Source organism: Centroberyx affinis, unplaced genomic scaffold (assembly GCF_046629955.1).
Source record: "Centroberyx affinis isolate AG114_WGS23_722 - 3 ecotype Tasmania unplaced genomic scaffold, CSIRO-AGI_Caff_v1 ptg006031l_1, whole genome shotgun sequence".
Classification (NCBI taxonomy): Eukaryota; Metazoa; Chordata; class Actinopteri; order Beryciformes; family Berycidae; genus Centroberyx; species Centroberyx affinis.
Genome location: NW_027283067.1, coordinates 207,128 through 231,175, shown reverse-complemented (window position 1 = coordinate 231,175; position 24,048 = coordinate 207,128). Strand labels below are relative to the sequence as shown.

The 24,048-nt window shown below is 39.3% G+C and overlaps 3 protein-coding genes across 5 annotated transcripts; 1 reads left to right on the top strand and 2 right to left on the bottom strand.

Annotated features, from left to right (window-relative positions):
- Window positions 1–520: 520 nt before the first annotated feature.
- uox (urate oxidase) lies at window positions 521–6,012 on the top strand. The gene is made up of 8 exons (XM_071512039.1): window positions 521–541; window positions 1,690–1,902; window positions 3,137–3,253; window positions 3,547–3,625; window positions 4,714–4,900; window positions 5,206–5,329; window positions 5,753–5,836; window positions 5,938–6,012. The coding sequence occupies exons 1-8, from the start codon at window positions 521–523 to the stop codon at window positions 6,010–6,012; spliced, it is 900 nt and encodes a 299-aa protein (XP_071368140.1).
- A 722-nt stretch (window positions 6,013–6,734) lies between these two features.
- On the bottom strand, window positions 6,735–9,407 carry samd13 (sterile alpha motif domain containing 13). Its single transcript, XM_071512037.1, has 5 exons — window positions 9,224–9,407; window positions 8,724–8,841; window positions 8,042–8,084; window positions 7,812–7,923; window positions 6,735–7,704 (listed from the first exon to the last, which is right to left on the bottom strand). The coding sequence occupies exons 2-5, from the start codon at window positions 8,749–8,751 to the stop codon at window positions 7,561–7,563; spliced, it is 327 nt and encodes a 108-aa protein (XP_071368138.1). The 5' UTR covers window positions 8,752–8,841; window positions 9,224–9,407; the 3' UTR covers window positions 6,735–7,560.
- Window positions 9,408–9,665: 258 nt separating this feature from the next.
- On the bottom strand, window positions 9,666–23,430 carry prkacba (protein kinase, cAMP-dependent, catalytic, beta a). 3 transcript variants are annotated; one of them, XM_071512035.1, is made up of 11 exons: window positions 23,121–23,430; window positions 20,011–20,019; window positions 19,266–19,327; window positions 18,713–18,841; window positions 17,972–18,070; window positions 17,578–17,660; window positions 15,060–15,186; window positions 14,557–14,652; window positions 13,976–14,098; window positions 13,556–13,720; window positions 9,666–13,165 (listed from the first exon to the last, which is right to left on the bottom strand). In XM_071512035.1, the coding sequence occupies exons 1-11, from the start codon at window positions 23,164–23,166 to the stop codon at window positions 13,040–13,042; spliced, it is 1,065 nt and encodes a 354-aa protein (XP_071368136.1). In that variant the 5' UTR covers window positions 23,167–23,430; the 3' UTR covers window positions 9,666–13,039. The 3 variants fall into 3 exon arrangements, with proteins under 3 accessions (XP_071368136.1, XP_071368135.1, XP_071368134.1); XM_071512034.1 differs by lacking the exon at window positions 20,011–20,019; XM_071512033.1 differs by lacking the exons at window positions 20,011–20,019; window positions 23,121–23,430 and adding an exon at window positions 21,116–21,327.
- Window positions 23,431–24,048: the final 618 nt, after the last annotated feature.

Below are 24,048 nucleotides of genomic sequence, written 5' to 3'. Positions count from 1 at the left end.
CTAGTATTAACATACCATTTCAATAATGGATCTGGATTGCTTCCAAATAGGTCTATAGCCTAAAGCCACATGTAAAAGAAAAGTGTCACCCCTTGTCTCATTTTATTGCTGTTTCATAAAGTGGTCACTGAAATTGGATTTCACTTAAGTGAGAGAATAAATGATGGTCTCTTAGATTCTTTGATGGTCTAAAAAAAAATAAGATTGTAGATATTTATCTTAAAATAATGGGTCGACAATATCAACACAGACTCTATGCAGATCAATGATTCTTAGTATGACTGTTACATAACAACCTCAACTAGGTTGTCCTGCAGCTGTTAAGTTTAGACCTACCGGTTCACGATTCAAAGACATAGCCTAGAACTGTGTGCGCAAGACGAAATCCACAGGTTAGCACCACCCTCTCTACAAAATCCTCCGCCATCCGCAACGACACCTCTTGCTGGAGACGGGACAGGGGCTTTGGAGGACAGACAGTGGGCAAACTCTGGGAGAGAGACTGGGAAAGGAAGATATCATGGCAACTGCTTCAGCTCAGGTAAAAACAACTTTGTTATGTTCTAAAAAGCAGGAAATTTCCTAAAAACAACAGATGATTTATTTTTGACAAAGTATGGGCTTAGATGATTCAGCACTGGAGTTTGTCTCGTTGGTGAGGTCAACGACCATGGAGCCGAGCCACGGTCTGTCTATCTGAGGGCAAGCCATGTCGCATGATAATAAATATCCATTTCATTACTAAATCCTAATGCAGTAAACTATCAATAAAAGTTTTGTCACATATGTTTCCTATTTCAATACAAATTTAGCATTTGTTGATCCTTTTGGAGAAAGTGAGCAATAAAAAAATTGCATCCATCCATATTCATATTTTCATATTTCTTATTCTTCCTTCCATAATATCATATTACTCTGCAGACACTGCAGTCAATAAAAAATGGCAAGAATGGATATGGAATATTGTGGAAAGAAATCGTGCTCAGGCAACCAGAGGGAGAGGTGCCACCTTAAATTAAACTGCATGGAGGGATTATGAGATGCAGTGCACTGATAAATGTCCAAACTTTACCAGTTCATCATATAAAAAATATGACGTTTCACTACAAATTTACCATCATCAAATAAAAATACAAAATGAAAAGGACTCATGAACACAGGCGACACTGTTTCCTTGTGTTTTATTTTGTTGCAAATACTGTATTGCATCAGATGATGACACAGTTTAAACCAGATGATGTTACTGTTTAAACCAGATGATACAGTAAACCAGGTGGTACAGTTTTAACCAGATGATGTTACTGTTTAAACCAAATGATGTTTAAACCTGATGAATCATTTTGTTTTGTGACAGACTGTTGATTAGTTAGGTCTGGGTAGGCTTGTTGTCCTTTGAGCTTTGGGCTATAGAAATAAACTTGACTTGAGTACAAATTGGCCAATCATATCACATTGACTATCACATAGTAGCATAATATACATCCAATTAAATCATTATACAGATTAGAATTCCATCAAAACATTTATATATAGCACAAAAACACCTGTTTACATAATGGGTAAATCAAGACACTATCACAAGGATAGATGAATATAAAATCAAGAAGCAGTCATTACTTGCTATGTTGATACGCGATCGCTGGACACTGCTGAGTCGTGACTCCTCGCTGATCTAATGTGTGTGTGCAGAATGTGGAGTTTGTGCGGACGGGCTACGGCAAGAACATAGTGAAGGTGCTGTACATCAGGAGAGAGGGGATCCACCACTACATCATCGAGCTGAAGGCTGACGTGGAGCTCACACTCAAATCCCGTAAGGACTACCTGACCGGAGACAACTCTGACATCATCCCCACCGACACCATCAAGAACACTGTCCATGCCCTGGCCAAGCTCAAGGGGGTAGGTATCCATCCAATATGTGGATTTACTGTAGCTAGAAACAATAGGCAGGGGTCTATCTAAGAATTATAGGGCCCTGTGCACAGGAGGTGACTCTGGAACCCCCTCTACCCTCCACTTCCCTCTCGTCCCCCAGTCCAACCACTGTTATTCCATCTATGACAAACATTTATATCTACCCATCCACAGCTCAAACACACCTCCACACATTCATTTACTGATCAATTATCGGACGCATCCCTAATTGAAATTATGGGTTTTGGGTATAGGGATGGGACGATACGATCTCACGATACGATTCGATAAGCGATACGGGGTTCACGATTCAATACAACCACGATACGATATAATAAATAAAATTTCACTGACAACAAGTGTGACTGCAGAATTATGTTTATTCTTTCTAGAAATGGCACTGGTCTGCTAGAATGCAAACAACAATTTTAAAATGTAATTACAATGTGCAAATAATATAATTTGGATGTAGAGCTTGTGAAACTGTGATGGGCAAGTCGTCTCATTTGTGATTACTACAGCAGAATAAAATGGAGCTAATATCGCAAATATTTTTTTTCTGTATTGTATTTCTGTATTGTCACATTTTTGTATTGAGATATACTGAATTTCAAAATATCGTCACATCCCTAGTTTCGGAAACTTTCCTAATTGGTGGTCTTTCACCACACTTTCACCTGTAGTCTCCTGTTCAAAATCTGTCAAGGAAAGGCCAATTTTGTTTTAGTCTGCCCAAGGAAATCCTGCTATCCCTGCTTGTTCCAGTTTGTTTTCAAATAACATAACAGTTGCTGTGTCATATTTTTGAGAAAGTTTTATCCGTTTGGGATTTTGTAGATTTCATCCAAACTCAGCATTTCAGAAAATCTGTATAAATACACACTTGAGGACCACAAAAGACATTTTAGCGGCCCTTCCTCTGCTTCGGTAGTCGGTACCCCTATTCCCCCCCACTATGGCACCCCATACTCAGGTACCAATTTAAAAGATTGATGTATGCATATATGTTAAGGTATGTTTTTTTGATTAGTAATTCACATTTACACCAGGAAACTTGTAAAACATATTGTCTAAGGAGGATACAGAATTGGGATGAGATATCAAAGCTTTTGAATGCAGCTAATAACCACACAGCATCTCCCACTGTGCTTTGTGGTGTCAGTGAAGCTAAAAAGCATGAACACCGGCCCGTCATTGTGTTTTTTGGGTGTCTCTCCAGGTAAAGACCATCGAGCAGTTTTCCCTGGATATCTGTCATCATTTCCTGACCTCTTTCAACCACGTGCTGAGGGCCAAGGTTTACATGGAGGAGGCTCCGTGGAGGAGGCTGGAGAAGGTAAAATATATAATTCAGTGATCATTCCTGGGGAAAACAGAAGCTTTGAATATGTTTTGAATAGCTGAAAAAAACAAGAACGGCATGTAATTCATCTCATCTTGCAAAAAGTAATGTGTCCTCTATTCAGACTGTCCTCTATTCAGACAGTGTAACACCGTATATCAAGTGCACCTCAAAAACATATTCATGGTCCAACAGGTTTTTATGCGGTTTGCCATTGATGAGTGTGATGATAGTCTAATGGGATGAGATGCAGAATATATTATATTTCCCTCCTGTTTTTCTCTCAGAATGGGGCAGAGCATGCTCATGCATTTATCTTCAGCCCAGAAGCTTGGCGCTTCTGCGATGTTGAACAGAACCTTAATGGTGAGCAGAAAGTACACGCACAAACACACACACACACACACACACACACACACACACACACACACAGACACATTACATGTATTTGAAAATGTATTTGCATATTTTGTCATTTGTATTTTGGTGGAGTTAAAAATATGCTTTTAGAAGCTCAATTTCAAAATACTTAAATTACAGTAGGCTACTTTCTAGAATGGATCAGATTTCTATAAAATAAAATAGTCTCTGATATGCTAATCCATAGTAACATGGCCTGTATTTTGTTCCTTATTGACAGGCTATAAATTACTTAAGCTAATTAGTGCTCATACATAAGATATGTGCATTTGTTACATAAGCAATAACATGCTTAACATATTTAAGCAATAAACAACAAATGCATTGTGTCTAAAAATGTCTCTCGGCTATTCCTGTAAGACACGGCCTTTAGTGGTTTATTGGTTTTATAAAATGGGGGTAGCACACTATTTCAACAGAGAGAGAATGCAAATTTTCACTAACTTTTATTTTTTATTAGTGACAATTAAAACAACTACTACTACTACTACTAATAATAATATGCTATTCATCTACCATATAGCTCCTTAACAATGTGGTTGGTAAGCGACACATTTGAGTTTTGATTTTCAGTTTGCACAGTATATTTAAATTGACTTTTATGACCACAGGTGTGCTCTTATCAGGTATTTTACAACGGCTTCAAACAAAACTCAGCCTATCAGAACTGAGGATGGAAATCCGTAGAACTGTTGAAGTAATCACTGAGAGAAAAGCCTTTGTAGTAATGTTTGAACTGTAAAGGTAATCTCAAATTGGCTAAACTTCCCATATAAATTGCTGTTTTGGAAGTTAAGATTAAGTTAAGTTATGGTATTCTGAATTAGTTATATCAAAAATACATTTCTTGACACCAGTCTCAAGTACTGAATGTGAGGTCCTGCTGTATCTCATGAGTGTCAGCACTGTATGTACTGTGCTACTGTGCAAGCTGTCTATATGTTTCTTTAAAATGCCAGCAAGATAAATTCCTGAACATTTATTGTACTTGGTGAAAACAAGTGATTCTGATGATTGCACTCTCACCCACTTAGGTGCCCCAGTGGTCCACAGCGGGATAAAGGACATGAAGGTGCTGAAGACCACCCAGTCTGGGTTTGTGGGCTTCCTCCGAGACCGCTTCACTACTCTGCAGGAGGCCAAGGACAGGTGTTTCTGCACCTCTGTCTACACTAGGTGGCACTACAACAGGGTTCAGAACGTCGACTTTGATGCTGCATGGTAATTTATCAATTCATGACCTGTGAAAGGGAACATTGCATTACAGAGTTAATTAAAGACTTAGATGTAAGTCTGTGAGCCATCATTTCAAACAGTTTGTTCAAGACTTAAAGTAGGAAACAACTAACTTGTAAGCATAAACTGATATCAGTATTGGGTTCTGGAACACAAAATAAAGGGAAAAAGCTAAGAAAACACTGCTCTCCTGTTACAAATGAATGGGCGATATGTCCAAACATCCTGAAAACAGTAGAGAAATAACATTCTTTCTGAATCTAACGATCAGCACACAACTCTCCTCGTAGGAAACGTGTCAAAGAGACGATAATCGAGAAGTTCGCTGGCCCCTACGATCGTGGAGAGTACTCACCTTCTGTGCAGAAGACGCTTTACGACACACAGGTTCTGGTCCTGGACAGAGTTCCTGAGGTAGGCATGGCATATCGAATCATGAGAACAGTAAGCACGCAATCTCCTCACATCCATTTGCAGTGAGATAAGATAAGCTTTATCCATCGCCAAGGTCAAATGGCACCACTGCTTCTTCCACACATTGACGTTAAAACCTCAAATTTACTTGTTAAAAAACTGAAAATGGTGCTATAAGTAGATGAATACATGTAGACAATCGTGCCATGCATACATGTCCCTTTATTCACAATTATATGCACATATACTCATCCTACCACTCATTTACCATCCACACATACAGTCAATGTATGGTAATCAAACATAATTTGTGCACTGTATCTGTACCATCCAATCAAAATCTTTAAAGTTGAACACTAAACCACATGTACCACAGGTTCACAGTGCATTCAGAAATCAAAGTGTGAGTCTGCTGTGTTTCAGGTGGAGGAGATAGAGATCATCATGCCCAACCAGCATTACTTCACCATAGACATGACCAAAATGGGCCTAACAAACAAGGATGAAGTAAGCCTGCCAAAAACATCTCTCATCTCAAAAACTACTCTCCCCAAGTAGTTCAGTCATGGCGTAATTTGTAATTGCCGTGTATCTTTGTCTCCTCACAGGTTCTCCTGCCACTGGACAGCCCCTCTGGAAACATCACAGGCACAGTGCGCAGGAAGCAGCTAGCCAAGCTGTGAGGACATCGACACACACCCAGAAACTGTTTACAGTCACAGGTTAAACTGCTGCTGTAATCCATCGACCTGACCCAAGCTATTCAACAGAATAGTCAGTGACTATGTTTACATGGACAGCAATAATCCAATATTAACCCAGTTATGACAATAGTCTGAATAAGAAATTGGCATGTAGGGCTTTCTCTGATTACCTCTCATAGTTGGAGTAAGCAGAATCGTATTAAGACGTGGAGTATTTGGAGTGTTTTTGGATGGGTGCAAACATCGCAGTGGGGGATATTTTCAAAAGGGTTGCTGACTGAATGAAGGAAGAGGGTTATGTGCGTTTGTCTGAACAAGTTCGCAACTGCTGGAAGATGTTCAAAAGCAGCTACCGTGCTGCAAAGAAGCAGAACAACACTAGCGGTTGTAATCCTCGCAACCCATGTGAACAGCTAAATCAGAATATTGTCTTATTTAGAATAAGGCCAACAGTTAGATTATTGTTTTCCATGTAAACGTAGTCAGTGTGACAGTATTGAAGCCTACGAAAATATATATTGAATTGTGAAAATAAAGATTACCTCTTTAATGTTTTATTGTATTAAGTAAATGTTTTTATGACAGCTCAAGATTTCCCAACCATGATCAAAGCCTCTGACTATGTAATTTGAATGTGCAATAAAACATGACTGATTAAAAGAAAACCACCAGCAACAAATTCATCAACCAGTGTTGTTCTTTGGTGAGAAAAGAGCACCATTTATTGCAAATCTTTGATTCAGATATTCAAACTCCAGTGTTATGTTGGACATATACATTGGTCATACACACACTTCAATACACTTGTCTTTGAGACAATGCTGAAAGCACCACAGGTAAGAACATATGAATGAGAATCTGTCTATACACATAAATATCTCCATATCAAGAACCTATAGCCTAGATACAGTAGGTTTGCAGGAAAACAGGGCATTCGGTCTGCTTCGTGTGTGTGGGAAAACAAAATGCTTCATCGTAGCATGCTATGAACAACTCCTGGACTCAGCTGTGCAGTTTAGAGCATAAAAACTGATTTTAGGGCAAAATGGGACGCATCAGATAATTTTCTGCATGTATCAAAGTGTTCACATACGATGGAACATACACATTTTTCAACTATATAATATGATCTTATATACAAATACTTTTTTTAAACCAACATTGGTCAATTCACTTCGCACGCACAATACACACACACACACGCACGCACACCAAAAAAAAAATCATACCAGTACAATATCCTCCCCAAATTTCCTTCTTTTAAATAAAAAACAAACATAAAATACATATTTCAAGCAGCAGAAATAAGAATGGCTGAAAGGGTAAACAGCTGAGTGGACCCCATGTGCAACCCATTTTAGGGTCCACGCTTATAAAAACATACAGCATTCAAATCGTTCCTGTCGTCCCGTTAAGGTGCCGCTGCGGCCGGAGGAGTCTTTGTGAAGCGGCAGCTAACCTGGGGGCTCCTGACATGTTGATTGTCGCTGAGAAGGGGGTGGGGGGGTGGGGGAGGGCGTCGGGCCGCTACGAGGCGTTGCTCTTCAGGTGTTGAGTCTGCAGCGGCTTCACGTGATACTCGTAGATCTTCAGCGCCGGGCCCAGCTTTATCGACAGTCCCGTCAGGACGTCGTTACGCGTCATCAGGAGCAGGGACTTGCCGTCGATTTCCTGTCAGGCGGAGTGAGGAATGTTTGATTGACAGCCTGTTTTTTTTTTTTCTTTTGGTTTGTTGTCATTGTGTGACACAGAAATCTGGACCTTAATCTGAATCTTACCTGATCCTGAAAAGCAGTGGCTTGCTCCTCGAACCCTGTTGCTTTGAAGTAGTTGACGACGTCTGCTACCCCCCAGTTGGCGGGGTCCGGCAGCTGGCCGTTCTCCACAGGGCTGCGGGGACGCGTTGAAGGGGATTATTTTAGGGACATTTACTGTGCATGCACATTGCACTGTAATAACAATTTAACGCGTTCTTTCAAATCATTCGATAAAGAATCGGATGCGATACCTTTTGGTGTCAACGGAACCATTCGCCTTGTCATCCATGCCAGCTGGGAAAAGAGAAAAGGGATAAAAGTCATTATAAAAACAGTCATCAAATCATAATATACCACACAACATGTTATATAACTGTGGTACTTTTATATCACTGTCTCTTTGTCTTATTGTATGTAAAGCACTTTGTAACCACTGTTTTTAGAAACGTGATACACAAATAAAGTTATTATTATTGTTAATTATGCAAAAATTGGCCAGGAAACTTTACTTCTCAAACATAAGCTACTTGAGGATAACAGCTGTGATTATTTTAAAGTAGAAGCCATGTTTTGGGGTGATGCACTATAGCGTTTATGCTATGGGTCGGGTCTTTGAGGCAAAGCGTGGGGTATAAAGGGGAATTTGTTAGGTGTCCCCTCCCACAATGAACTCTTCCTTATATAGTCATGTTTTACTCTTTCCCCCACCATCTATTTGTGCGTTGCATTTGAAATAATAGATTCATACAGAATTTGCTACAATTAGGTATCATTGGCCTGTTGCTGTAGCATTAATGCAAGCAGGAAATTATGAACTAATTTCCTGAGAGAGACCCGCAGGCTTAATAACTGCTGCTTGTGTGATCGGTGAAGTTGTGTGAGTTTTAGCTCAAGCAGTAACTTAGCAACCATTTGGTAAAATAAGTCGCTTACAGTCTGTAATGTTGCAGTAAATTTTCATTAGATGTCTTCTCGCGGAGAACTCAGTGGGTTGACAGCTCCAGCAGGACCATCGTTTCTCTCCAAGTCTGACATTCACTGGGTGTTTCTTCTGGAGTAAGAGCAATACGGTACAACGATGTAACGTTAGAAAACAAGCAAACACACAGAAACATAACGAACCAAAACATAAGAAATCAACACAAGAAAGCTGATGTTACTTCAAAGAATTTGACAGCTGCATCAATTGCTATCTCTGAAAATGACGATCAGAAAACTCTCTGATACTATTAGCTAACCTAATTACAGCAGATATCGATACATTATGAAATTAAACACGCATACGCAGCTAACGTTCAACATAGAAAATCACTACAGTTCGATATAGAAATAACGTTAAGCTAGATGGCGATAGCTAATATTTGTTAGCTAGCTGCTCCTTAGTGTTACGCTAACAACGATAAGTTAGCTGGGTTAGCTAATACAAATCTTACCTTATTTTAGATGATTCCTGCTTGACAGTACGAGTCCACCCAATGTATAAACGCACTTTGGACATATACAAGTTTTCTAATAACTGAGATATTTTACGACAAAGGAAATGCATATATTCACGCAATAAAATTAGGATTTGATCGAGTGCTGCCAACTAGCCTCTCTTCATCGGTTTTAGCTTCCTTCGCCCACATGACAGTAATGACTCATGGGAAGTGAAGTTTTCGACCGTTTACAGGTGCCACTGCTTGCAGTTCATCTACACATAAATATTTAATAAAGGCAACATCTAAGGAGAATATCTTGCGTCTAAAGATCTGAAATCAAAAGGGCAATGGCATGTATAGTTATCACTGCAACATTTGTATCTACAGCAATATTTCTTCAGATTAAATACAAACGATTCTCATTTTTTATACAAAGAATTTAATTTATTACAGTGACATATCCTTTGTTACATAAAATCTGCTACAGCAAAGTATGTTATATTTCCCTTGCAAATACAAGTAAATATGGGTGGGAAAACGTGTCAGCCTTCTAAATGATATTGTGCAAAATATCCAACAAACTAAATACAGACATATTTCATATTATTTATCCCATACTGGCATGTGTGACTATAAAGAACTCAGAAATTAAACTGATTTTCTTTAGTAAGGAGTGTGAGGTGGCTCAGGAAAAAAGTGCCATCATTTACATCAAATAACTTTGACAAACATTACACACATGGGGGATAATGACATAGAAGAATTGCTGTGGATTTACTGCACATTTTCTGGGAAGATTTACACACAGGCAGTTTGGATTGAAACATGCTGAATTCCCAGGGGAGGGTGTGGTTTTCAGACTATGTCCAAATAAAAAATATCTTGGATTCTTCCAAAGGCTCCACCATTACATTCTGTTCACCCTCATTACCAAACTCTGGGAAAACAAATTTGGATCCCTATTAAAGCATGAGCTTCATTTCCTATAGGTGAAAAAAAAAAGGCTACGATCTTAAATAGGCATGAGAGGCATCAATGTCTATTAACTGTGGTAAATACGAATGTTTATTTCTATAAGGGTAAATGAAAAAAAAAAAGTTGTACAAATAAATAATCCAATATTTTCACTGTTTATAACTCTTTTGTGAATAAAACATTTGGAATCTTCATACATACTGAGAACTATGCAAGTTTAAACATTTAAAAGGTAAATTTATTAGACATCTCTAAAATATAAATAAAAAAATAGCATAAGAAAAGGTTGTGCCTTTTGAAATGAAATAAGGGCCAAATGAAATGTCACGTCATGTGCTCAATCTTTGAACAAAAAAAACAAAACAAAGAACATGTGACATTACAAGTTCAAATTCAGGCATTGCCAATATCCATATACAGTACCATAAAAAAAGCATTCAGTCCCCAAACTTTCTTCACATTTGGTTGTCTCAGATTCTGAAGTTATTTTTAACTAGATTAAATTGCATTTTTTTCGACTCATCTACAAAGCCTTGAGCACCATGTCAAATAAGGAGAAAAAAAAAGAAAGTAAATTGAAAAAATTTCCAACAATGCACTGTTGTTCAAGAAGGTGTAACATGAAAAACTTGGGTTAAAAAAGATTTGATTCCCCCCACAACCCTGAGTGTCCGACCTGCAGAAAGACTAATTTCCCCCTCAGGAATCAAATAATCACAAAAGCAGGAGCAATTAGGGCTTCAACAAGAATGGACACCTTGGCGTTTGTGGGGATTGAACCTGTGACATATTGGTTACACGATGACCTCTTTAACCGCCATGTCAACCTGCCACGCTGGTGAAGAATTTGCAGAGGCAGGAACTGCATTTCTGCAGCAAGAACTGGCAATGTGTCAGAATTGATGGGGAAATGAATAGCGCCCAGTGCAGAAAAATCCTGGATATAAACCTCTATTTCACTGAAACAAAACAAACAAAAGAAAACTGGGGAACAAATTCGTATTTCAACAAGACAAATAACTCAACAGAGGAGCGGTTTACAATGAAGAAAATGGATGTTCTTCAAGAGCCCAGTCAGTTTCCTGACCTTATTCCCTTTGAAAACCTGTGGCAGCACCACAAAATTTCTGTCCATTATCATTCCCCAACTGACCTGACTTAGCCTGAGCAATTTTGCAAGGAAGAATGAGCAAATATTGCTCCATCACAGTGTGCAAAGTGGGTAGAGAATACGGGCTATAACTGCTGTAGGTAGGTGGTTCAATAAACTAGTGACCTGGAGGAATGAATACTTAAAGGTGATAGGTGATGACGTTTCATTTTTTTTAAATTTTTTTTTTTTATTTAGTTTCTTTCTAAGGGGGAGTCTGCAGAGGAATATGTCACTCACACATAAAAACTGCCAATCTAATGCAGCAAAGTACCAGGCTGTGAGACTATTTCATGTAAAAAAAAACAAGAAACAAAAAACAAAAAAAGGGATGGGATGGGAGCCGAATACTTTTTCGGGGCACTATTAGCTTGGTTTAACACTCGTACAAATGTAACAAAGACAAACATGCAGGAGTAAAAATGGAAATAAAACAAATATGGCAGTTACACAATGTCATCCGAGTGCTTTGCTAAAGAACTTTTAGCATTAAAAAAAAAACAAAAAAAAAAACAAAAAAGGTGAGAAATGACCCCAAATGGACAAAACATGTCCATGTGACCCAACGCTTGCTTCACAGCCACAACTACGTACCCTCTGGAAAAATCTAACAAACTGACCTTTCAATACACTTCATATTTTTTGGACGTGCCAAAGACAGATGACCTATTGTATGGAGCAACATGATTAAAGCCCATCAGTCTCCTTTCTGGTGAAACAGAGTTGTACCTGAAAAATATATTATCTCTTTCTTTTCATTTGAATGCCATACCTACTCTGAGGTAAAAGGAAATGTCCCGTGACCAGATATGGAAAACAATGCTACAATTGATAAACTAATACAGCACTGACATGTTTCTGCTTCATAATTAGGCTTGCCGCGCTGTGCTAACCCCTCTGTTCAAGAAATGAATGCCCGAGTGCTAAAACACTGAAAATTCAAGAGGTGATCCAGTGTTTCTGAACCCTTTCCTTCACCGACTGCCATTTCTTTGTTTAACTTTTGGTCATGCTTTAAAAAAACACAAAAGTGTTTTAAAATCTTATGTCTGATATATGTATATTTCTATATGCACAAAGACAAGGTTCTACTTCTTAAGGACAGCAAAATGTTGAATAATTGTTAATGTTAAAATGTTAAATGTTTAATGAATAATAAACTTGATTTGAATCCTAAAACACACTCAGGCATGTAACAGACAGTAACTGACAAAAAACACTGGCAGGAACTGCAACCAAAAATCCCTTCTATTTCCCCGAAACTTAAATCACAAAATGTGCAATACCGGCTAATACAATCAATCAACTCTTTGTGCCACTGTAAAAACGGGCATATAATTACTTTTCATCTTGCTTTGCAAATAATCACTTGAATTGAAATAAGGAGAGGAGGGAGGAAATTCTATAAAGTGGCAAACATAGAAAACAAACAAAAGAAGAAAAAAAAAACAGAAGAGGAAAAAAAGATAAGAGAACGTGGTCTAGTATTTGTGTGTTGCAGCACGAGGGGTGTCTGCATAATGTGCCTGTGTATAAGTTAGTGCTAACTGCACGCGAGAAGGATCATGGCAAGAAGGACGTCATTCAGCCTTGTGGAATGAAGGAACTAGGCAATTGTTTTGAACACGTGACGGTCTCAGCTCCACCTTCACCCTCAAAAGAGTGCAAAAATATTCCAAAGCATGTGAGCCCGTGCCCACTCACTAGAAATCAGCAAACTCTTTTGCACACTTTTCTGTTTGCGAGACGCGAATGTCCTCCTCTTCATAATCATCAAAGTTGCTCGTGTCTCCTGGTCCTCTGCACTTTGGCATGAAGGGGGCTTCAACCTGAGAATATCAAGGAAAATTGAGGAAATTAAAAATTATGTAACGATATTTGAAGAGTTCTTTTCCCAAATTCTATATATCCATTTTGGGATACCTAAAAGTTATCATTCAAGATGTCCTAAAAATAGAGATTCCAGTCTATAGAAGTGTCCTCATTTTGTCTTATGTTATCTACCATTCTTTAAAAAGTACCATAATTTATTTTAATTCTGTGTTATCAATCACTTTGTCAGAGTGTCAATTTTTTCAAATGGCAGATATCTCATTTTGGAACAAAACTTCAAATTACTAGATTCAGAAAAATGACACAATAAAGGCTCATCAGGTGGATGAACAGAAACCAACAAAATACGGCTGTACGCTCTTTAACAATAAATAATCGAGACCTACCTTCCTCTCGTAGATGGCAATCCAGTCTGTTGTGGAGAACCACTTGTGATTTTTGATGTCATTCACGCCATTCTTCAGGTTGCCAAATCTCTTGGTCAGGTCTACCTGGAGCAGGTTCCTCAGCAGATCCTTCAGGTCGGAGCTAAAGTGAGAGGGGAATCGTACCTACAAGATTGAAAAAGAAAGGAATTTTGGATTATCAGGCATGAATGACACAAATGCATGTAATCCATTGGTCTGAAAATTTGTTTTAGTATGCTTGATTACAGGTTAGCCTAAAGAACCCTTGCAGAAACAATGTCAGGCTGGTCCTTGTGTTTATCAAAAGCTTCATTTAAATCCAACTCTGTAGAAATGGCTGATTATTCAAATATTGAAAAAGTAATTAAAAGTCTTAGGAGTTTGCCCATCTCTGTGCACCTTGCCAGACACAATCTTTTCGTAGATCTGGATAGGCTGATCAGCAAAAAATGGAGGGTAACCAGCAGCCATCTCATAGATAAGGACTCCAAGCGCCCACCAGTCCACAGCTTTGTTGTAGCCCTGGAAAGAGTCAGGAACAGAAAGAAATCCATTAATGTCTGAAGGCTCCAGCTGGCTACAAACTTACCTTACCTTAAAAATCCCATAAAACGGCATCTTTAGTTCCTTGATTTCCTGTTGAAGCAGGATGCTGGGGCTCGAAATAATGCAGTGAGGGATCATTCAAAAGTCTAAACTAATGGAATATGAGTCAGGGAAAAAGGGCAGTTGTATTTGATGGGACGGTTGGATTGTTAAAAAATCTGATGGTTTTATTGGTGAGAAATGTATATATATGCCTACTAGTGCAGCATGAGGTCACCATGTTTTCCAGTAAGTAAAAGCAATGGGAGTTAATTTCATGGGGACTTTAACCATGCAAAACCTTGCATGCAATACCTTGGATGCAAACGGGACATGAGACCTTGAGACACAGTAACAAGTCTGTATACAGGCTCTGTTGGACATGAAGCACCCACCTTGCTGAGGATGATCTCTGGAGCCAGGTACTCAGGAGTTCCACACAATGTCCAGGTCCTGCCTTTTACTCTTTTGGCAAAGCCAAAGTCTGTGACCTGAAGGAAGAGCAACAGCAACACAATCTAAGCATATGACTGTTTGCAGAGACTATTTGAGTGTCAGTTGATTTTATTTATCTTTTATTCAGCCAGGGAAAACTGAGTAAACATGGATGCTCTTTTTCAGCACTGCAGGGCTTCACATTCAAATACTGTAGTTTCACCCACTGACTCCCAGTGGCTGCTCAGTCTTCTGCTGGCAATTGTAGAGTGAGAGGAGAGTGTTTTTCATTCACTTTCTTCACCCAGGCAATGGCCATGTCTAACAGCTTACAAAGAGAACTTTTTTTCATCCTGGGATAACGGATGACTTTTTACTGATCTTTTAGAATTATTATTATTACCTGTCTTATTGTAAGTCGCTCTGGACAAAAGCGTCTGCTAAACAACGTAATGTAATGTACCTGGATATACCCATGTTGATCTATGAGCAGGTTCTCAGGCTTCAGGTCTCTGTAGATGAGGTCTAGTGAGTGGAGGTACTCAAAGGTGAGCACTATCTGAGCTGCATAAAATCGTGCATGGTGTTCACTGTAGGAGGGAAGAGTAGACAGATATTCAGACATAGGCCCAATACATGAAGACAAGTTTCTACAGTAGGAACAAGGCATAGCAACGATTAGAGTCATGGCACTGGATCACATGTGGGTGTGTGCAGGTTTCAAGTTGCAAGTTTTGATTTCAAGTTAAATTTGAGCATACTTAAAAAGGCACTATGTGTAACATCTTTAAATAAATCATTACCACATTAATTAACACAAACAAAGCTAAATATCTCTTCTTTCTTGCAATGGCAGATGGTGGAACGAATGAAAGTAAATCCGAAGAGAAAACAAACGCATGTGGAGCAACACAAGGGAAGGGGGAGGGCATCTAGCAACATCCTCTTTGTGACAGGAAACAACAGGGTTTATGGGAAATGTGTTATTTATTTTAACACTGGCACTCACAACACAACTGGTGTGAGATAGAGGCTACCAAATGTTTTGTCCGTGGTCTCATTTTTTTACGGTAATTATACCAAGGTACAATTCATTTCATAATGATATATTGATGTTTAAAAATGATACACAAAGCACATTTATGCCAGTCAGATGACATTTAACATAAATACTGCATAAAAATAAACAAATGCAAAGTGGAGAAAAAACAGTAGACCTATCAGAATAAGTCTGCATGATTGAGTTGAATTCTTTCTAGTAAAGTAGCTCACCAAGAAAGCACAACAATTTCAACGTCATTGAAACCAGTGGTGTAGTCTCACTGATAAGCAGGGAAATGCCATATGCCTTCTGGGATATACAATATGCCCCTTTAGAAATGAGCTGTGATACGCAACATATCTTTTTTAATGCTTTTGCTTGATAACTCTGCTGTCATTTATCACAGCATAATTTATCTCTAAACAACCTAACTCTATCTTGCCCTCCATCTTACTCTCTGTCTATATAGTATCTATCTTGCTCTCTCTCTCTCTATCTATCTCTATCAGAAACAAAGTGTCCTGTATTGGCGTATTTAGCTCGGGCAAGCGGTTGGCCTACTAAAACGCCATTCTCAGGCGGAAAAATCGAAGGACCCGAATACATAAGGTATTGGTCAATGGATGAACAGATCATGTACCGGCTCATTGACAGTGACCATGGAAGATGCATCTGGGCTTATGAGAGCCTGTTAGGGCGTCAAGAGCGGGTAAAAAGTGAGAAGTGATGCGGGGCATGGAGATGCTGTTCTGTTACTTTCAGGTTAAAGTTCTCTGATGTTTGACGTGGAAGGCGATTTTCACATTTTAGAAAAGACGCACTGTCCACTCCGCACAGAGAAAATATGTCAAGCAGATTGTCCAGTGTTAAGTTTACAGTGACAACTAGGCTATTTTGAGTTGACGGGTGTAGATGGGAGTGTTGTTTGTTGGCTCTGGGGTGGCTGTTCAAAACTCTCCAAAAGTGTTAAATGAACTCTGATGGTTGAGGACTTATGTAAACACTGGCATAGAGATGATGATATTTACACTCTCAGATTTAAATTAACAACAACAATTTGCTGTGATGTGGCACAGTGGCGCACATGCAACAGCCGGGCCCCAGCTTTTTGGGAGGCGCTGTGATGCAAAACTTAAGTTGTCGCCAGTGTTGGAGAAAACACTCATGTATAATTTGGTCAAATGCAATTCACAATGAAACAAAACTACACTGTAACTACTGTAAAAAACAAAACAAAAGCAGTGTGTCAAACTAACACTACTTTGAAATTAGTTCAACTGCACTCAAATTATGTTCTGAAAAATCATTATCAGTCTGAGAATTCAACAAACTGTAGACACACATGTCAGTATCACCTTCTGAAAATAAGGCAGACTGTTCAGTACAGTAATGCCCCACCCAACACACTCATCAGTGTGTGTGGATCCTAGATAAGCTGACAGTATGCCCACTATTTTAGACTAGCCCACAATACTGACAGAAACTGTATATAAAACGTAAATGTCTGTTAAAAATGGTTTTAACTACTTAGCAGTTTTTACAGTGTTCCAACATAATTTCAATTTCAAAAGTCCGTGATTTTTCTACGCTTAATTTCTTGACAGGATTTGAAGATTTTGGTTGATGTTCAAATATGTTAAAAAGATAATGGGTTTACATGCAAATTGATATAGAACAACAATATTTTTCTATACTTTTCAAGGAATTTTGTGTAATTTGTAAACTATTCAAAGCTGTAAATAATCAAACACATTTCCCATGCTTTTCCAGATCTGCATAGGAACGCTGCATTTAATCCATGAGGTTGGATAATTTAATATAAGACATTTTAAGACTTTTTAAGAACACCCTGGTGAGAGAGATCCAGTGCCTGAGTGGTTGAGGACAGCATCAAAAGTAAATAAAAAACAAAAGAAACTTTTGCACATGTAGACTATACCTGAACCTCCCAATGCGTCTGAGGTGCGAGAACATCTCTCCACCAGGAACGTATTCCATCACCATGTAGAGGTTTGAGTTGTCCTGTTAAACAAAGCAAGATACTTTAATGCACCCACTGATCATGTGCAAACTGCTTTTAACACCAGCCAGCAGCTAAATGCTGGTCGATTTTGGCTGTGTCTGTTAAATGTGTCTACTCTGTCGAGGTCTTCCTTCACTGTAAACATTTAGTTAGCTGCTAATTTTGAGCTGTACCATCCACTGTGTCAGGAGGACAAAAGAAAAAAAAAACTGGCTTCCTGCCCTCGGTTCCCTTGGTAAAACAAACAAGGCCACTGGTAATGCCATCCTCTTTAATCAACTGGGTACAAGAGGTGAGTGTGTGCATGTACCTTGAAAGAGTACTCCAATCTGACAAGGAAGGGGAAGGAGACGGCCTGTAGTATTCTCTTTTCATTTAGTGTGTGTTCTATCTGCTTCAGCTTCACCACCTGGCAAAACAAGGCATGATTAAGACAGATAATCAGGGTGTATTGTGCATGATATATCCTTGATGTGCGCGTGTGCTATAAATTCAGAAACACAACTGGGTAAAGAAAAGCCATCAGGACCCAAAGGGCATTTTAAAACTGTTGTGTGACATCTGAAAGCGTTGCATGCTTGAGACCTCTGTCATGGACTGATAAAGGTCAGCATACAAAATGCTAAGGTACCAAAAAAAGGGGGCCAACTAGCCATATACTATAAAAAAAAAACAAGGAGGGTCTTTCAGCAGTCCAAACTGAAAATCAGATAGGTCTAGTTCTTAAAAAACTAACGGGGCAAAATAGAAAGGGACAGCATGCCTCAACATGAGCGATATATTAAACACAGGCTAACCTCCTCCTACGACTTTCACATCAGTATTTACAGAGTGAAACCCTCATGCGAAGCGCGTTTGAGGTTTTCAATGACACCATGTCTGACAGTACACGAGAGGAAACTTTCCATTTCCTTTTGTGAGACGCAAAACATTTAGCTACAGCATTTGTGCACCATGCAAGAGTTTGCCTTTGACAGACTATAGTGTAGCCTATTACTGCACCACTTCTTATGACATGGGTTAAGCTGTTTGTTTCAAAACCATCACCCACTTTCTGTTTGTCCAAGATCTTCATGGCGTAGAACTGGTTCGTTCCTTTATGTTTGACAAGCATAACTCGCCCGAATGAGCCGGTGCCCAGAGTCTTGAACCTATCAAAGTCGTCCAGGCCAGTTGTGCTCTGAGGAAACACATTATCAGTGAGAGTGAGACAGCAAAATGTAAGGGGCAGACATCTCAATTCTGTTAGTTAGTTTGGCCTATGTACAGACCATGGTCGCCATTGGAATCAGTGTAACATTTTGTCCAAGTAACATATAAGTCACAATGAAAAAAACATATAGCCTAGTTGATGATGATGTTCTTTTTAGAGGAGATGCTTGTTATGGACGCAGTGCAATTGCACAATCAACTTCTAGCCCCCAAACCTACAAGATAAGCGCCATCTTGCACATGAAAGGAAGTGGCTAGGCTTTATCACCCAAAATGTTTAATCATTTTGTTACACAGAACATTGAAGCCCTGAGTGTTAAGGAAATGAAACTTGTGAATTCGATGACTTGCAAAGTGTTCAGACAACAACTTGATTTAAATGATCTCTTTACCTGTGGTGGACACTCCCATTTTTTTAGAAAATCTTCTTTGGCTTTGGCTAAGAACTCTTTCACTACAAAAAGGGATAAAAACAGTAGACAACAATTAGCATTTTGGTACACAAACAAGGCCAGTTAACATGTTCAGGGAAGGGATTGTACACTAACCAAACAAATGCATTTATAGGTCAGGCTACTGTCAAGTACTGGGGAGGCAGTACTGTACTTGACAAAAAAGGGGAAAAAAAACTCCATTACAAAATCCAAAACCAAACACCTAAGCGGGAAAGTTTAATTAATAAAAGAGATGCAAAGAGCTCTCATGGACTTTACAGAATCTGCCAATTCAAAGAGAAGCTGTTCTGCATCCCTTTCAGAAGTAGTAGGGGAGGGAAACGGCAATAAAAATAGGCAGAGAGGAAGACCAAAAGGCAGAACATAACCGAGTCTACAGTGCAGGCATTAGAAAGACAGTGCATTGTGAAAATCACAGCAGACATGAGCTGTCCATAGTCACAGAGGCATGGCAGGTGTCCAGACCAAATGGCCCTGATGCTGTTGTTGGTTTACATGAATACCTAGCAATGGAGCACTGCTGTATGTGTGGAAGCTAGGCCATATGTTCACAAACAGTCAAATTATTCTAAATTGTGATAACTGTTTGAATATTTGGTAGACCTAAGCTGTAGGATAATTTGAAGTACGCATAATGTTCTCTCTCTGTGACTTTGGACGGCTTATGGAAAAATGAGCATACCAAAAGTCTCTACAGTTCACCAAGGGTTTGCAGGAACATTCACCCACATAGATGGAAATGATGGAGAAGAGAAAGAGAGGGAAGAAACATTTATGAAGTGCTAAAAACAAGAACATTAGAGATTCAAGTGGATTAAATGTAACACACAACAAAATGACATTGAAGAAGACAACATAAGGCACCCCTACCACCTGACTGAAATAAAAGCCTAAATAAGCTAGACTAAATAATTCTGGATTTGAACTATAAGATCATTTTAGTTAGGAAGACTGACGACTGAATATTTCTTCCTATGTCCATGGAAAAAAATGTAGCTACAAACACTAATCAAGGGAACTATTGCTATCATCATTAAGAAAACTTCATTGAGACTAATATTTTACTTCTTTACAGTTAGGCTACACAACAACAAGTGGACATTTCTGTTTAGAGGGGTTCAATTCTGTAAGTAGTCTTTAAAATGTATGCCTACCAGTATTAGAAGGTGGTTTTATATATTTATATAAAATATTGTTAAAACTAAAACATCTGAGACAAAGAAGCAAAAAACAACAGTGATTGAAAAGACATTTTAACAGAGAAAAACAGATTTCATACTTGGAAAATAGTACACAGAAAATGACAGGACATATATATTAAGATGAGGTGAGCAACTGAAGCACCAAAAAGCGGTTGTTTTACAATAGCGCAGTAAATATTGAGAGAGATCACTATTATCGCTAAGCTACGTAAATACGGATGTCTCTCTGGTTGATCAGAATAAGTGCGGGAACATCATTTTGCCAACTTTAGTCAAAAATGTATCCAATGCAACAGACTCAATTACATTTTTCTAAAAACAAGAAGGGCTGTGAAAGCAGGCTGCTGGTTGCAGTTTTAAGACCTGGTGAAGCAATGGAGGCCAACTGAAGAGGCAGAAGAGACAGTAGGCTAACAACTTGAAATCAAGTTATTTTGAAAGCTTTTTTGTGAAACTATTAAACACAATTTGCCCACAGACAAAAAATGACAAACCCTAATCAAACTGTAATAAAAAAACACATCCAGCTCCAAGCAGCAGAGGGTAGCTGACACCTGCTAAGTGTGAAAGCAACACTACACTTACTCAACTTATCCCAAATGATGGTGAACTCAGAGACATGAGGCCCCTCGCTCTCTTGTCCTTTCTGCTCCTGGTTGCCTTTGCGATATCTGCTGAACAGCCGATTAGCCAAATCATCCAGTTTTGGAAAGGAGTGATCCTTTCCTTGAGCCATTTCGAGGTGAATTCCCTGCCGTTTAATTGACAAAGCTCACAGGCAAATAACAGTTTTCTGACTGAAGGCTATGGAGGGATATAAGCTTCCTGTATGCAGCGGAGTACACTGCAATGCTTGGCTAACCACACACAGTTAAGCTTCCTGTTCAAGTATTCTGCTTCAGTTTGAGCGGCCAACTGCATGTCTACTTTGACTATGTTGTGTCAGTTGAATGCATTTGTGGGTTTACCATGCACAAGTCAAGTTTTGTTTGGCACAAGTATGAAAAACAAGCAAAACACACTAAAGGGACAGTGTCTTACTCTAATGTCAAAACATTGAACAGCTAGGGTGCATAAAATAAACAGGGTACTGATAAGGAAATGGTAGGCCCTGTAACACCCACTAACTAGCCTGCAGACAAGTTATCTTCAGGCGATCATGCTCTCTGGTGGTAAAGCTTAACAATGCAGTTCTTCAGAGAGCGTTCCCCTATGCTTAAAGTCACCCCTATGAACTGACCCTTACATGCTTTACTTTGAACGCTGGCAATCTAGGAATTTAAGTTTATTTTATTGTTGCCTTCAGTGTAGGTCACTCTCTGGATAAGAGTGTCCGGTAAATGCCTAAAATGTAAATGACAGAAATTTGAATGGGAACAGTGAGCTGGAATCTGTCCTCTGTCATCCAATGCCACCTTAACATTTAAAGTGTTTTGGAGTAGCTTGCTGTTTGCATTGCAGTTGGTATTATTGTGCACAACCCTCAGCCCCTCCCTGTAAAAGCTACAGGTGGCTGGTGTCACAGGTCTGTGTGTCTATATGGACAACTGCCAATCAGAAAGCAGGTCAAGATCAGTCCTCTCCAGATAGACTACTAGCCATGGTACAGTTTAGTGGATTAACTTGGTCATTACTGGCAAATGCAGACAAAACACAACACAGTGACCTCTGGCTACTGCTTTCAAGTGACAGAGAGCAATTTGAATTGCAAGCTTGCTTTTCAACAGGTGCACGATTTAACTAGGAGGAGAGCTACCATTCCTTGATGTACTATTTAGCATCAACACAATAGGCTAATGTCAATATAAGAAAACAGTGATCTAGGCATGACATTTTAATTCACAGTAAACTTGTTGACAGCTCACTTGAAATATTGGTGTTTGGCAGGTAGAATGGAAATTGTTTCTTTTCAGCAAGCTAGCTATCTTGCAGCCCTTGTTTTGAATACGGAGCAACATTGAAAACAAGGAATAGTAGTACTACAATAAGCCTGGTTTAGCCACATCAAAAGCAGCCTTCCAGCCAACTAGGCTGTCTGTCGTTATCAAGTACCTGTTGTTAGCAATGACCAGGCCTTCCACTGCAGCTATAGTAGAAACCAATGTTTGCTGATGTTATCTGGCTTGAGCCAGCGACCTCTTTGCATAGCAAGCAATCATGAACGACATCTGTGCCTTGCTACCGTAACCTCTAGATAGCTTTAACATATTTAACGGTAAGGTAACTAGACAACCTTTCATTTAATTGAAACAAGGACCCCTCTTTGAATCTACTGCTGAGAAACATCAGACGACGCAGACCACCCTGTCACTTGTCTATACTGGTGTCACATACAATAATTCTTTAGCAATGTCAACTGTGGTACTCTTTCCAAGTTAGCTAAGTATCCAAAATCCATTGATAGTGAGCTAACCCACCGTGCGAGCTGCCCTACCAAACATGGTTCTCTGCAGCCTATGTTCCAGTAGTGTCTGCTAACGTTGGCTAACACAGCTAAAGACTGCTCTCCACTGACGTTATGGTTAGTAAGCTAATGTTGTAAAATCGCTAGATAGCTAACTCGCTAGCTAGATTATTTTCAGGTGCTCACCGCTTTCTTGCTCATTGCCTTTCTTGGCAGTTGCTGCGTTTCCCATCGTAGGAAGACAGGGCGATACACAGCTGGCTAGGAGCGATGATGGTGGCGATTAGCTAACAGGGTCCTCCGTTAGCTAACGTTAGCTAGCTAACAAATTTCAGCTTGTGTTAGCTGGTTGGCTAACAACAACATCAATGTCTTCTCTTTGTGAACAGAACCTCGACGTGCTCTGCTAATCCCCCTTGTCGTTATTTCTCCTCAATGCCCGTTGTCGTTCAAATATGCCTCCGCTGGAATGAAAACATTATCCAGACTTTTCACCTCAGCCTGCCTGTCGTTTTATGCTGCGTTCACGTCATATGGGAATACCCGTCGGAACGACTTGACGGCTGAAATGCTGCCTTCACATGCTCCTCGTAAACTCTTTGTTATGAGGTTGGTAGTCGTAAATACGCTACGTAAATACTACTTGTCACACATCCAAGTCCTTTTGGACGGAAATAATAACGAAACATACCGTATAGAAAAGTAGTTGTTTTATGGCTTTTATTCTACACAGCAAGCTGCACAGACTTTTTATTGCTGCAGTGGCAGGATGAAGAGGTTGTACTTCACATCAGGCATTTAATTGATGTTTTAAATCATTTATTTGCCAAAAGTTGTTGTATATTTAGCAATAAATTCATCACCTTTATCATCAATTGTTGACATGGCCTCCATCCATGCTATCTACTGTTTATCTTTATGCCACGCCCCCTAAACGTCACATCTCAGCAACTCGAGTATAGTAGAAAATTCCGAATTTCCAAGTCATAGCGTAATATAACTTCCATGGTCGTAGCCTATCTACCACTTTGTTAGGTTATTCATTATGGTCATATGGCGATTATAATATTTCCGACAGCCCGTGAACGCAGCAAAAGCAATGACTTGGACCCGG

Bases quoted from the DNA above. Each gene is read 5' to 3' on its own strand.
- uox (XM_071512039.1), top strand. From the start codon at position 521: ATGGCAACTGCTTCAGCTCAG. The intron at 3,626-4,713 runs GTGAGCAGAAAG...TCACCCACTTAG, and splicing joins TGTTGAACAGAACCTTAATG to GTGCCCCAGTGGTCCACAGC. The intron at 5,837-5,937 runs GTAAGCCTGCCA...GTCTCCTCACAG, and splicing joins GCCTAACAAACAAGGATGAA to GTTCTCCTGCCACTGGACAG.
- samd13 (XM_071512037.1), bottom strand. From the start codon at position 8,751: ATGAAAATTTACTGCAACATTACAGACT. The intron at 7,924-8,041 runs GTATCGCATCCG...GCGTCCCCGCAG, and splicing joins GGTTCCGTTGACACCAAAAG to CCCTGTGGAGAACGGCCAGC. The intron at 7,705-7,811 runs GTAAGATTCAGA...TCCGCCTGACAG, and splicing joins CCACTGCTTTTCAGGATCAG to GAAATCGACGGCAAGTCCCT.
- prkacba (XM_071512033.1), bottom strand. From the start codon at position 21,266: ATGGCTCAAGGAAAGGATCACTCCTTTCCAAAACTGGATGATTTGGCT. The intron at 19,328-21,115 runs GTAAGTGTAGTG...CCCTTTTTGTAG, and splicing joins CATCATTTGGGATAAGTTGA to TGAAAGAGTTCTTAGCCAAA. The intron at 15,187-17,577 runs GTATAGTCTACA...TCCCTCCTACAG, and splicing joins AGACGCATTGGGAGGTTCAG to TGAACACCATGCACGATTTT.